Here is a 14069-nt window from a genome sequence, read left to right as displayed (position 1 = left end):
TGTTCGGTTTCGTGTGTGCGTTTAATCCTAACAATAATAATGTAACATTGCTATATTATTATACTCACGAGTAATCCATAACGCTTGTGCATGTAGATGAAGGAGCTTCTGTACTTTCCTGGACACAATAAATTAACATGAAACGAGATGATGAATGGAAGATTATTAATAATAAATGCAGATAAAAAATGTGCTAATAACAAACCATTGTTGGAGTATCAACAACAGAATTTTGCTGAGATTTCCCTGTAACAAAAGGATGCTGCAACAGAAAATGTAAAAACATTGGCATAAGCAAAGAAAACAAAAAATATTAAAAACTAAATGTAAAATCACCTGCAGCAAATCAGAAGCAGAAGGCCTCAACTCAGGTTCCCTGAAATATATAAAATTTGGTGTAACTAAAACGAAATGAAAAAAAAAAGTAAGATAATTTACAAGTGTCGTCCTTTATGTATGAGGAAACTTGCAGATCCTGTCTTTTAACTTCAGTCAGTACAAAAAATGCCCTGAAGTTCACATGTTGTCACACTTTCCGTCCTTTACACTAATGGGTGTTACATATGTCTGTTGAATCCGGTCACGTGGATTGCGCATTGAGAGTATTTTTTCATTAAAAGGGGTAAAATGACCACAATAGCCTCATGTGCATTGCACGTGACTGAATTTAACGAACAAATCTAACGTCCATTAACGAAAAAGACGAAAAGTGTGACAACATATGAACTTCAGGGACATGTTTTGTACTTATTGAAGTTAACACGATCACCAAGTTACCCCATACCTAAAGAATAAAAACTGTAACTTACATAAACAAGTAACAATAATAACACCTGAGTAAACCGAAAAAGAATAAATGTGCATACAATAACATAAAATATCTATACAGTAGAAATACTGACTTTGTTTCATCTTTTATAACTGATATGTATGTAGTACAAAAAGGGTAAACGCACGTACTTATGTAAGCACTTCAGCAGTAAATCCTGGGCCTCAAAAGAAAGCTGGTCAGGAATAGGAGGATGAGACTTGGTGGTACCAATATAAAAAGAGCCGCAACCTGATATAAAAATGACGCTTACACAGTATAAATAATGTGCTAAATGTGTTTAGATATAATATTATAAATTAATATCCATACTTTCTCAAATAAAGTGATTTAGAAAGTGAATACATTTTGACCGACTTCAACCCATTTGGCTTGTTAATGATAACAGTGTCAATACCTCAACTCGACCCGTGTCTATAAAAATAGGTTGAAATCGGGAGAGAATTATAAAAGGTAATTTAAACAGTACCTCCTGATAGTGTTGGCTCCAAGGAGGCTTTCTTGTAGCCATCTCAATAATTGTACACCCAACACTCCAAATGTCAGCAGAACTAAAAAACAACAGAAAAGATATTTATAGGTGTGATTCATAGAAGATGGCGAAAAAATAAACAAATTATAAGTGTTCTACAGAATAAAAATTTACAGGTCCATGTTAATACTCAAAAAAATAAATAGACAGAGAATTAATAAGTTGAATTGTATCTGATTGTTGTAAAAGAGTATAAAGCTATAGACTGAAGTACAAAACTATGGAGCATAAAGTTAGCAGTAATGATCACTATTCGAACATAAATAAACAGAAGTCCAGAACATAAGATCTCCTGACTTGTGGATAAATTAATATTGGCATTATTTTAATTTGTTTCTTTTCCACCTTCTGATTCTGAAAAACTGTTTTTTACTTAACCTTTAGAGTCTTAGACCACCTCAACTCCTCGTGAAAGATGATCTAGCCTAACTTGTACTATGCTTAATTAAGATTTAATTTGACTTTTGTAGAATATCAACAATACATATGTGTTATGCACATATGCATGTGTATATGCATTATATGTATATGTGTGTAAATACGTATATATAACTATAGATATATACATATATATGGTATACTCTTCTATGTAGATCCCCTATAAAGATGAATCTTGTTACACTTGAGTTTTATTTTTATATTTTTTGCTTGTTTGGACTTCCTATTTTCTTCAGTAGGCTTTAGAGTAAGTATTCTATGTTTGTGTAGTATGGTGGTGATAATTCAGACTTTAGACCATTTCTTACACAAATTACTATTGTTTACTTGTTTCATGATCTGCATTTCTGCACAATAATTTTAGTTGTGTGAAGTGTTATTACTTTCACAATTCTAATATTAATTGGACAATATTAGCTTTTAATCATATGATTTATTAATTGAATTTGGGAAATGGTATTCACTTTGTATGCCTATTGTATATTTTTGGTTACTGAGCTTCCTTCATCTTGAGTGTGTGCTTTTTTCGCGCCTATGCAACGGTGCAACTTTCGCCACTATGTGTATGTAACTATGTATGTATATGTATACATCTCTACACTTGACTGTACTTACAAGCTATGGCCAGTCTGGAGAATAACTTCAGGAGCCATCCAATATGGTGTCCCCTTCATTGACTTTGCCCCTGAACCATTAGCCTGACCAAAACATAGCTTTCAATCACATAACCTGCTAAACAATGACAATATATCTAAAATTACATTAATTGTGAGGCAGCCGGTGTCCCGATGATTGAGTGCTATGTGCCTTATGTCCAAGGCTTGATGCAAAACTACTATCGAGCCGGGGGTCTCATCGGAAGCAGCCTCTCTATCCCTATGGGGTAGAGGTAAGGTTGTCTACATCTTACCCTCCTCAGACCCTACCATAGCATTGCTATTGGTGGGATATACTGAGTACGATGATGATGATGACGATGACATTAATTGTGAGGCAGGTGGTGAGCTTACCAGCTCAACAACTTGCTTTGATGCACCAAAATCTGCTAGTTTGATGCAACCTTTATTGTCAACCAAAATGTTTGCCCCCTGAACATGAAAAGGTATCATACGCCATTACGCCATGATGTAATGTACCAAAACAGAAATATGCACCTTAATGTCTCTGTGCATAATGCCATTCTTGTGCAAATAATCAAGACCCAATAATAGTTGTTTGGTGTACATTCTTATAACCTGGTTGTAAAAAGAATGAATACGTCGATCGTATTCGTATAATAAAAAAAAGAAGAAGAAAAAGTGAAATTGACATACGGCTTCAGGAAATGGTCCAAATTTCCCTAAAAGAGATGAAATTGATCCTCCAGGGACAAACTCGAGAAGAATATTTAAAGTATCCTCTTCTCGTACGGTTCCAAGATATCTCTAAAGTGGCAGAAAGTGAAAGTAAGGATGTTATGATGGTTAATAAATAATTTGTTAGAAGCAGTTGAGACCTAAAACAAAAAAAGAAAATGAAAACCCTAACTAATTCAATTAAAAAAAAAACGAACCTGTTTAACAGCGAGTAGCTCTCCAGAATCTAGATTCATGCCCATATAGACGTGACCGAAGGCCCCCCAGCCGATCAACTCACCTCTTCGCCAGCGAATAACAACTCTGGGGAGGACAAGTCCACTGATCTTATCCACTACCTCTGAACGCAAAACCACAGATCGCCGGACGGATCCCAATATCTCATTCATTAGGGTTTATGTGCTGCTACTGATAGATGAGATGAGACCCATGGCAAGGAGGGAAAGTGTTTCTTTTTTCAAATATTATTATCATTATCATTATTATTTGTTGACTCACTAATTCACTAAAACTTTTCATCTTTGACTTTTTTCCCCAAGATTTGAGGGTGTTTGGTTTGTTAAAATCATACATCCGAATGGCTCTGTTATCCTCTTATTCGTTCAGATTAAAATTGAAGAAGCTGAATGGTTCAGAGACAATTTTACCCACACACAACACCATAGCTGGCTCTTTCTTTCTCCTTCTCTTCTGGCTACCAGGCACAACACCACCACTTGATTTCAACCCGATTTCAAGCACAAAAAAGGTATGATTTTTGTTTCCCTACTTGATTTCTACTCTTATGTTTCCCCACCGTCAGTCGATTTCTACCTCTGGGGTATGAATGGCTAGGCCTAGAAGCTAGGGTTTATGGTATGAACGGCTAATTGATGTTCAGTTTAAGTTAATTGATTAATTTCGTTGATTCTTGCTTTGGTTCTAACAGCTAATCTGTAGTTAGAGATAAAAAAAATGAGGTACATGTTCTTAAAACCCTAATCTTTGAATTCAAGAAGTTGTAACCTAGAATATTTATTTAAATGCCATAGATTAAGATTATTTACTTATGTTACTAGAAATACAATGTATGATTATACACACCACTCTTTAATGATTGAAATTATCAATTTATTGAAGTTAAAAAAATCATCATTAGATTTATTAGGAAGCTTAATTTGGTATATCAGTTTACGTATCTATTGTTTTGGACAAAAATCTGCTAAGGATCAAGTATCCAAATCTGTTAAATGAGGTAACGTGCTAACTTGATAATGACAAGTGTGTAATCGGAATATTAGTGAACACAAAGGTTTGATCACGAGGGAAAAAGCCCTTAACCAAGATAGTCTTACTTCGGTCAAAACTTATCAATGTAATCTTTGGTAAAATAACTCCGGTCAAGGATTAATAAGATAATCTTTGGTCGGATTACTTTAGTCAATGATCAACAAGGTAACCTTTGGTCGAGGAGTATGTGATTATCGTGATCTCCAGCACAAAAAACCCCCGGACGGTGAAAACTATCACCGTCGATTATATTGATGATAAAAAATCGGGTTACAAATGTTGTGGAGATATAGATCGATGTTACAAGAATTGCTAATGTGTACAGAGGGAATAGTGAGTTCAGCTCTGAGTGTGTGTGAAATACAGTGAGTTCTCTAATCGATCATATCTCAATTGTTTATAAAGAAAATAAATACAACTATAAGTCCTATCTTTAAGGCATTACTCCACTAGCCACTCCCATCACTTTGACCACGTGCCATAGAAGTCCAGTAGCGAAATAAGTGGATGACTAAGTCTAGGAGCCGTTAATGTTGATAAATATCAACATTCATATGAGAAACAACCGTTAACAGCACCAAATACCGAGGATCCAAGATCCTGACACAGCTCTGCAACTCTTCGGAAGGATACTTGATCCAGACATGTCTTCAAGAATAACATATCCTCAGTACTCAGTTATTTGTGACATAACAAGAAGTCCTATAAATCCGCCACTTCTCCCACTAAACGTGTTACAACCATTTGACCACGTGTTTGACAAGTCCAATAGCGAGATATCCGGTGGAATAAGTCTTGGAGCCGTTATACTTATTAAATAACAACCTACACACAAGAAACAATTGTTAATAATACCAAGTACTGAGGACCACTGATCCTGACAGGATCTATTTAAGGATAACTGATCCAAGAACATATGTCAGGATAACGTATCCACAGTGTCAAATTTCCGTGCCCTAACATCTATGACTCTGCTTAATTTGGAATGTGATAAAGAGAATCAAATGTTTTGGTTGAATACAAAAGTATACAGAAATTATAATCCATCGCATATGTATATGCGTGTAAAAAAAGTTCTTTTTGACCTTGTATGTGTGTAATTATAGTGTTGAACATCATTCTTTTGAAGTTAAATTTGTTCGGTCATGTTTGCCAATCCAGAAAGCAGAGGATGGCAGCGATTTCTCATCTTAGTGATGAAATCTGGAGCTTTATAATAACTCTTTTGGCGACATCAGCCAATGGGGCGGCTGATCTTGCCCGCTTTGTAGCCACGTAAGCAACATGTTTTTTTTATTCTTTTAATTCTGTTACAGTCGTATTCTGTATTTTTCTCAGATTATAAGATATTTAAAATGTTTTCTTGCAGATCGAAAGACTTTCGCCGTCTATCTCGAAACACCGCATTGCTGAAGGTTGTAAATTTTGAAAGAATCTCGGTGGACGATTATTAGGAACACCGTCATTTGAAGGACCTTCTATCCCTATGTGCTCGAGCTGGAAATCAAGCTGCTTAGTCCGTGCTGGGAAAGGTTATCTTAAACAAATGTTTTTAATTTGTTTTTTTTTATCCGCCAACACGTTTTTCGTTTTGTGACTAGTGATGTGATATTTGGCAAGCTCTACTGCACAACGATGCTTTTTTCTGGGTCATGATCTTGGATCAAAATGCGTTAGCGAATGGGCTTCTACGCCATCAGAGACTTATGAGGAGGTTTATTTCTGATGCTAGTGATGAAGATCTTTCTATAATGCGTATCCCGTTGTTCAGCTACATGATCTCGTTTTTGGGCTATCGCGAGGCTTGTGAAGGTTTATTTCTGTGTTTTATTAAGTAATTTTTACGGTTCGGGACCTCGGGTGAAGACGTTGGCTCGGGTTGCAAGGGTGAAGACACCGGCTCGGAAGTTTTTGTTTATTACTTCATTTTTAAACATATATGTTTGTGGTACTTTGAAACTTCTTTGTATATTTGAAACATTTTTGTATAAAATTTCATCTTTAGGCATATATCGTGTATTTTGGGTTTTGTATATGTATATCAACTTTTATATATTGTGTTTCCAGAATTTTAGCTAATTGAAAAAAATATACCCCTTATCAAAAGGTGTGGTTGTATATTTACAGTTGCGGTTCATGAATTTAACAGAAGATGCGGTACCAATTTAACATATGGTTGTTGAATTGGGGCTTCTTGGAAATTAGGGTCAATATATATTTGTTACAATCTGTTTAGAATCATTTAGCTCTTTTGAATAATTTAAGATCATTTAGATCTTTTGAATGAGATTAATACCAAATCTATGCAAAGGGGTAAAATAGTGATTTTGCACAGCTATTCAAATGTGTAGCCCAAACAGATGCATTTCATTCAGCTATTACTGGTTCAGATCATCTTACTCATTCAGACCTCTTACCCATTCAACACTTAACAATTCAGAGGTTTGCCAAATAGCCCCTTACTTTCATCTATTTCTTTTTTATTTGTTTTCTTACATTACCCGAGCTAATCGGTAGGTAGGTGCAAGTTGCAAACAACCCATATTTTCAAGGTTGGAAACTCTTCGATTCATGTCATCAGGGTGATACATTTATAATTAGATATTTCTATGTATTTGTTGTTAACATGGAGAATTCTCATTTTTCATCATCTATCAAATCACCGTGTTCAACCCAACGTTCTATTTATTTTTACATCAACCTAATCCACATGCACGTTTTTTCTTTTTCTTGCTATTTTCATTAAGGTCAAAGTTGTTGAATTTGTAAAGTCTTGAAGGTGAAATGACAAAAGTAACCTCCAACCAACCTAATCCACATGCACGTTTTTTCTTTTTCTTGCTATTTTCATTAAGGTCAAATCGTAAATTTCATTCTAAGCAACACAATTTCACAAAATGCATGTAAATGGTTTCGATTTTTAAAACTAGTAAAATGACAAAAGTAACCTCCAACCAACATTGAATTCCACTTCAATCCTAAAATTGCCAACGTTCTACTAACAAACCAAACACCAAACTTAAATGCATTTGTTTTCTTACATTACCCGAGCTAATCGGTAGGTAGGTGCAAGTTGCAAACAACCCATATTTTCAAGGTTGGAAACTCTTCGATTCATGTCATCAGGGTGATACATTTATAATTAGATATTTCTATGTATTTGTTGTTAACATGGAGAATTCTCATTTTTCATCATCTATCAAATCACCGTGTTCAACCCAACGTTCTATTTATTTTTACATCAACCTAATCCACATGCACGTTTTTTCTTTTTCTTGCTATTTTCATTAAGGTCAAAGTTGTTGAATTTGTAAAGTCTTGAAGGTGAAATGACAAAAGTAACCTCCAACCAACCTAATCCACATGCACGTTTTTTCTTTTTCTTGCTATTTTCATTAAGGTCAAATCGTAAATTTCATTCTAAGCAACACAATTTCACAAAATGCATGTAAATGGTTTCGATTTTTAAAACTAGTAAAATGACAAAAGTAACCTCCAACCAACATTGAATTCCACTTCAATCCTAAAATTGCCAACGTTCTACTAACAAACCAAACATCAAACAAGCCAACTGTTTTCTTTCCTCATCAAACAAACTACTTCCTAACTCCCTTTGTAGTAGTAGTACCTTTATGCTTCAGAGGACTCCAAACCAACTGTTTTCTTTGCAAGGCCACAACCGTCGGATGCTTCGGTTTCCACGAACCCACAACATGTGAAGGCGGGCTCCCCATGAACCTCCTTGATGCAGCAGCAGGCGTCGCCTCCACAGGCGACGATTGCACACGCGATGGCCTCCACATCCTTTGCGGGTCCCACACAAACGACTGCCTACCCACACGATCATTTCTCATCCTCGGGGTCATCATGCTCGAGCTTGAGCTCGGTTCAGACTGAAACGTGGTGGCAATAGAGGCCCGTCTTCTCGGTTTGATGGTTTGACTGGTTGAAACCGGTTTCACAGCAAAGGACCGTAAAGTTGGTTTCATATTTGATGCTTTTGTGAGATTTTCTTTGTCATCATTTGAAAGGTTATGCTGAGTTGTGAATGTTTTTGGTTTTAGTGACGTGGCGGGTGATGGCATGAAGTTACTGATTCTTCTTAATGGGAGTCTCATTTTTGAAGGGCCTGGCGGTGGTCTCTTTTCTGATATTGTGGTCAAACCTTGTTTTATTGAAGATAGAGAAGAGTGTGAAGAAGCTGCAGCAAGTGCTCGGTTCTCTTGTTTTTGTCTTGTTTTCCGCTCTTCACCTAATTGGCTCTCGAGATCCCGAACCTATACATACATATAAATCAATAAATCTCCCTATTAATGGGTTAATTCGGGTTTTTTTGTCAATAACTTGCTAAGATACTTCTTTTTAACTCAAGCACGCCAAAAGTTACCCAGACTCATGGAGAGTTCTACAATGATTTAAACGATAAAACTTCCAATATTATGATTTTAAATGATATCTTTTTTGCAGGTTTGGTCATGTCCGTTGTGTTTTGACCAGAACCAAAAAACTTGACTGTTATTCGATAAACATAAGCTGATTTCATCAATAGATATTGTAAGTTATTAAGTGAATTTTGACTCAATAAACTTCAAAAAGGCCACTAATACATTCTTTTTTGCAGGTTGGTCAAACCCGGCCCATTTTGATCAGCCCTGAAATACTTGACTACTATTTGTTGAACAAAAGCCAATTTTATCAGAAAGTATTAATATATATATATATATAGTTAGTTAGTTTTGACTTGATAAACTTAAAAAAATGTCTTATATTATCTTTTTAGTAGGTTGATCAAATACAGCCCGTTTGACCAGCACTGAAGTGCTTGACTATTATTTGTTGAACAGAAGTCGATTTAATCAATAAAGGTCACTAATACATTCTTTTTTGCAGGTTGGTCAAACCCGGCCCGTTTTGATCAGCCCTGAAATACTTTACTATTTGTTGAACAAAAGCCAATTTTATCAGCAAGTATTAATATATATATATAGTTAGTTAGTTTTGACTTGATAAACTTAAAAAAATGTCTTATATTATCTTTTTAGTAGGTTGATCAAATCCGGCCCGTTTTGACCAGCACTGAAATACTTGACTATTATTTGTTGAACAGAAGTCGATTTAATCAATAAATACTATTTAGCTACCCAGTGAGTTTTAAATAGATAAACTTCAAAAATATTCATATCTATATTCTCTTTTTTGAAGGTTGGTCAAACCCGGCCCGGTTTGACCAGCAGTGAAAAACTTGACTGTTTTTTGTTGAACAGAAGACAATTTTATCAATAAATATTATTAGTTATTTATTAAGTTTTTACTTGACTTGTGACTCTTGGACGAGTTCTACTAAATTAAAATGCCTAAAACTTCAAAATCCACTTGATACACTTAAAAAAAACCGGTATAATAATCACAGGATGGTTAAACCCAGCCTGTTGTCGACAAGTATTATTTAGTTATTTAGTGAGTTTTGACTCGACTCATGACTCTTAGACGAGTTTTACCATGACTTATACATAAAACTTTCAATATCACTTGACATGATTGAACTAATGATTTCTTTTTTGCCGCTGGTCAAACCAGTCCCATATAACCAGCACTTAAAAATTAGTCTAAATTGACTTAAATGCATAAAACTTACAATATCACTTGACAAACTTCAAAATGATTCGTTTTTGCAGCTGATCAAACCCATCACATCTGACCAACACTTAAAAATTAGACTTGTTATTTACCTTTTCTTGAAGAGTTCTACATATATGTTCTCTAGCAGAGAGTCGTAGTTGCAGAGATTGCACACTATCCTGTAATTTTTTTGTTTCTTTTTCATCCTGCTTTGCTTTCTCCGCCTATAACATAAAATATGACACATAACTAAATATAAAAAAACCAACATAACTAATTTGAAATCTTCTAAGAAAATTACCAGTTGTTTATACTTGAAAAGATCAGAGATTTCTGTTTGTTTACGTGCTGGACCATGCTCAACACCTCTCACACGACTTGCAAAATTCAGGGAGCAAATGGTTTCACCAAGATCTGATGAACTTGGGCTGATTTGAACAAACATCAGTGTCTTGCAATCACCACCTGCACAAAATTTAAGGTAATTTTGACAGCATCAGCATCCTCATATGCCCAAATGGGATTTAATAAACATCAATAGAGAAAACTGAAAACCTTACCTAATGAGCTTTGCAGAATATGGGTAAGCTTTGAATTCCTGATTGGGTCAAAATAGTAGATGAAAATAAGATTGAAAGTTGAAACAAGTGTTTTTAACAATATTATTATTTGGAAGGAGGATTATTATATACCTGTAAGGAATGTGAGCTGTTTTTGATGCAAGTGCAGAAATTACATCACCTAATGCAGAAAGCGACTTGTTTATAAACTGGGATTCCTTCAATCTTTCACCTTCAACCTCAATCTTCCCAACTCGTTCACTTCCCGCCAAATCTACAAGCCAAAGATGGCTTCTAGTCCTCTGTCTATTCACCATATTTTCACCAATAACAGTCACTCGCAATAAGCTATACCAAACAAGATATCCAGTAAGCAATATACTTTTAAAACTAAAAACCTTTATAATAATATACGATTCTAACAAATTTACCAGTGAGAACGGCTACTAAGCTCATTAGCATTGGTTGATCCAACCGAACGCGCACGGCTCCCACGTTTTAGCAGTTCCCAAACTTCATCAATCTTGTAAACTGCCACCTCAGATAGCCCGGGTACTTCTTGGGTCCCTTCAGCTGATTGTTTTACCTCTAACCTGCATTTAGAACAAAAACATTAGCCAAAGTGTCAAACAAGGTTTACATGTGAGCAATAATATGTCAACAAGCTTACTTTTTAGGAGGTTGATTTGCATCCTCAACCAAGAGGTCTTTTATCTTCTCATTATAGACCTCTAACATGCTTACAAATAGTTGGTATTTCATAATATCATTTCTTTCATCAGATACTTTGAATAACTCCTCCAAAGTACGGTAGTTCACACCCCTGTTTTTAGCAGTTCCTTCCATTGTGAACGTTTTCCCCGGTTCCAGTTTGCCCGTATGCAAAGATGCATACATTGAATCCATCAAGTACTGACATCACTAACGGTGAAGTTTGTGCAAATACAACTTCTGCAAGTTTAAACAAGCGTTCTTAAAAAAAAGTCTTTTGAATGTGACATTTTATCTATACAAATATACATATTCTGAGAAAAATAATCAAGATAAATAAATAAGCATGAAATGAAATGATCACAATATCCTATAATTACCTTGGCTGTCCTCGGGTCTAAAAATGTGATCAAACTTGAACTGCTTTTTAGATGAATCAGATCCTACTATCTTTAACTCGTTCTCGTGAGATGAATCAAACTCAACAATGGAATTTGACCCTTTAGCGATCTCATCTTGGTTTAATGGTCTACATCTGCAAAAGACCCTGATATTTCCTTTGAGCTCAATCACTTCGTTGTATAAGCGTCTTCTTTCTGAGCACTCTGATAGACATCTGTTCTTCAATGTCTCATATTCCTCACCTTATAATCATAATAAACTACATTAGCAAACAGAAAGAGAACAGAACACAAATTGAAAGTGTAATAGCTTACCAAGATTCTGAAGAGCAGCAACCACCTCAGATCCAAGAAAAGAATCAGCAGTTAGACTTTTAACTTCATCACAAAGTGCTATATGTTCTTTTCTCAAATTCTGAAACAATATAATTGCAGAAATTTACAATCTCATCTATAAAAAAAACAATAAAGGCAGAAAATTATTTGAATAACAAAATGAACAAAGGATTTGAAAATTATACAAAATAATTGCAGAAATTTAGAATCAAGTATTAAACAAAACTGACGCAGAAAACGATTAGAATAACAGATGAATAAAGGATCTGTAATTATACAAAACAAGTGCTGCAATTTCCAACTTACAATCAAGTAGTACACAAAACTGATGCAGAAAATGATTATGATTAAAATAAAAAATGAACAAACGATTTAAATTGTACAAAATAACTGCAGAAGTTCATAATTAAGTATAAGAAAATGATGTGAATAACAACATGAAAAAAGGATTTGGAAATTACACAAAATAATTTCAGAAATTTACAATCAATTACAAACACAACCGATTCAATAAATAATTATAATAACAAAATGAACAAAGGATCCTTATAATTGCAGAAAATTCCAATTAATGATTCAGAAAATAATTTGAATAACAAAATGAAGAAAGGATCCGTGTGAATTATATAAAATTATAAATCATTTACAAACACAACAGGTTCAGAAACAATTGGAATAAGAAAACTAAGAAGTGATTCGTAAATCATACCGTCACTTTGTCGGTCAACTGTTGGAACTTGTCAAATTTCGGAAGCATTTGGTCACACCGTTCTGAAACCGAAATCAAAACCGATACAATCAAGAACATCCAATTGAACACAAAAAGTATAAGAAATCATGGTTAGGGTTACGAATTCTCACCTGCCAGAGGATCAGGCGATTTTTGTCGGGTTTGATCCGGATCCAGTTTCAAAAGCTTCATATTCATCGTTAGGGTTTCCAAATCGTTAGTGTTATCCGCCATGAGAGAGAGAATTAGGGTTTGAGATTGAGAGCGTATGTGATATTATTCAAACGTCCAACGGCACATGAGAGAGGTTACAAGGGGGGGGGGGGGGGACTTTTTGAATTTGAAGAGATCTCGGCCGTTGATTTGAGATGCTCAATCATAACGGATTTATTTCTCTCTTACTTTCATTTTACTCACTAATAAATAATATTGAAATATTCGGATTTTGTTAATAATCATCTAAAAGTTCTTTTTATATGTTGTTGCATCAATCAAATTTAATTTAAATAAACGAATAATTAATGCATCATAATCGGGTATATTAATTCTAGTTTTTCTCAACCTAAATGTCGAAAGTCATGAATGATCAAGATTGTGCGTTATATAACAAGATCAAGGGTGTAAACGAGACAATGTAATAAACCGGCCACCCACCTAGCCTTCTGGTCAGTTTGTCGTTTTTCAAAATCGTGGTTACTGGTTTGACCAAAAAGATTTGTAAGAACTAAACAAACCGAATTGTGAACACTCATAGTTTATATAATCGAGTGCCCTCACACTAATTATGGCAAAATAATAATAATAATAGTAATAAATAATTCAATTGAGTTTTTTTAAACCTATTTGATTGAGTCTTAAGTTTTAATAAATTTTGAGCCTCTAGCTAGATAATGAAGTGTTTATTTCACGATAAGAATAAAGATCATATTTGATGTTTTTAAGCTAGAAAGAGAAGCACGAAAACGAAATTTCTCCCCTAAACAGGAGTGCCATTTCAAAACCCATGCATCGTGTTGCTTTTGTTTTCTTGATTGTATTAATGTGAGGTATAAGAATGATGCATTGTGATGGTTTAGTATGTACACTTAGGGATGGAAAGATGAATTCATTCCAACATAAAATCCTATTATTTAGTACAAACTAACAGTCGTGACATGTGCGTTGCGCTAGATTTGCCACATGTATAACATCTATCTATAGCCTTCTTAAGTTTATATTTAGAACATGTGTGTTGTGACATGTCACAGCCCCCGACCCTTATACCTCGTGTAACAACTCGGATTTTTAAT

At 34.7% G+C, this 14069-nt stretch overlaps 1 protein-coding gene and 1 pseudogene across 1 annotated transcript; both read right to left on the bottom strand.

Annotated features, from left to right (window-relative positions):
• Positions 1-402: 402 nt before the first annotated feature.
• Positions 403-3543, bottom strand: LOC143607538 (mitogen-activated protein kinase kinase kinase NPK1-like). Its single transcript, XM_077082951.1, has 7 exons — positions 3352-3543; positions 3113-3223; positions 2954-3034; positions 2810-2887; positions 2415-2497; positions 1299-1380; positions 403-1060 (listed from the first exon to the last, which is right to left on the bottom strand). Exons 1-7 carry the CDS (start codon positions 3541-3543, stop codon positions 974-976), a joined length of 714 nt encoding a protein of 237 aa, XP_076939066.1. The 3' UTR covers positions 403-973.
• A 4467-nt stretch (positions 3544-8010) lies between these two features.
• LOC143607539 (kinesin-like protein KIN-14S) lies at positions 8011-13014 on the bottom strand (annotated as a pseudogene).
• Positions 13015-14069: the final 1055 nt, after the last annotated feature.

The sequence above is a fragment of the Bidens hawaiensis genome, unplaced genomic scaffold (assembly GCF_021521415.1).
Source record: "Bidens hawaiensis isolate Kalapana, Puna unplaced genomic scaffold, B.hawaiensis_p1.1 tig00083338_1, whole genome shotgun sequence".
In the NCBI taxonomy this organism is placed as follows: domain Eukaryota; kingdom Viridiplantae; phylum Streptophyta; class Magnoliopsida; order Asterales; family Asteraceae; genus Bidens; species Bidens hawaiensis.
The sequence above is the reverse complement of the archived record's forward strand: the minus strand, read 5'-3'. Positions and strand labels throughout refer to the sequence as shown.

What these genes read in the sequence shown, in the direction of transcription:
- LOC143607538 (XM_077082951.1), bottom strand. Translation starts at nt 3,543, where the DNA reads ATGAATGAGATATTGGGATCCGTCCGGCGATCTGTGGTTTTGCGTTCA. An exon ending in CAAAGCAAGTTGTTGAGCTG is followed by an intron (nt 2,498 to 2,809) that starts GTAAGCTCACCA and finishes TGTTTTGGTCAG; the next exon opens with GCTAATGGTTCAGGGGCAAA. An exon ending in CTCCAGACTGGCCATAGCTT is followed by an intron (nt 1,381 to 2,414) that starts GTAAGTACAGTC and finishes GTTGTTTTTTAG; the next exon opens with TTCTGCTGACATTTGGAGTG.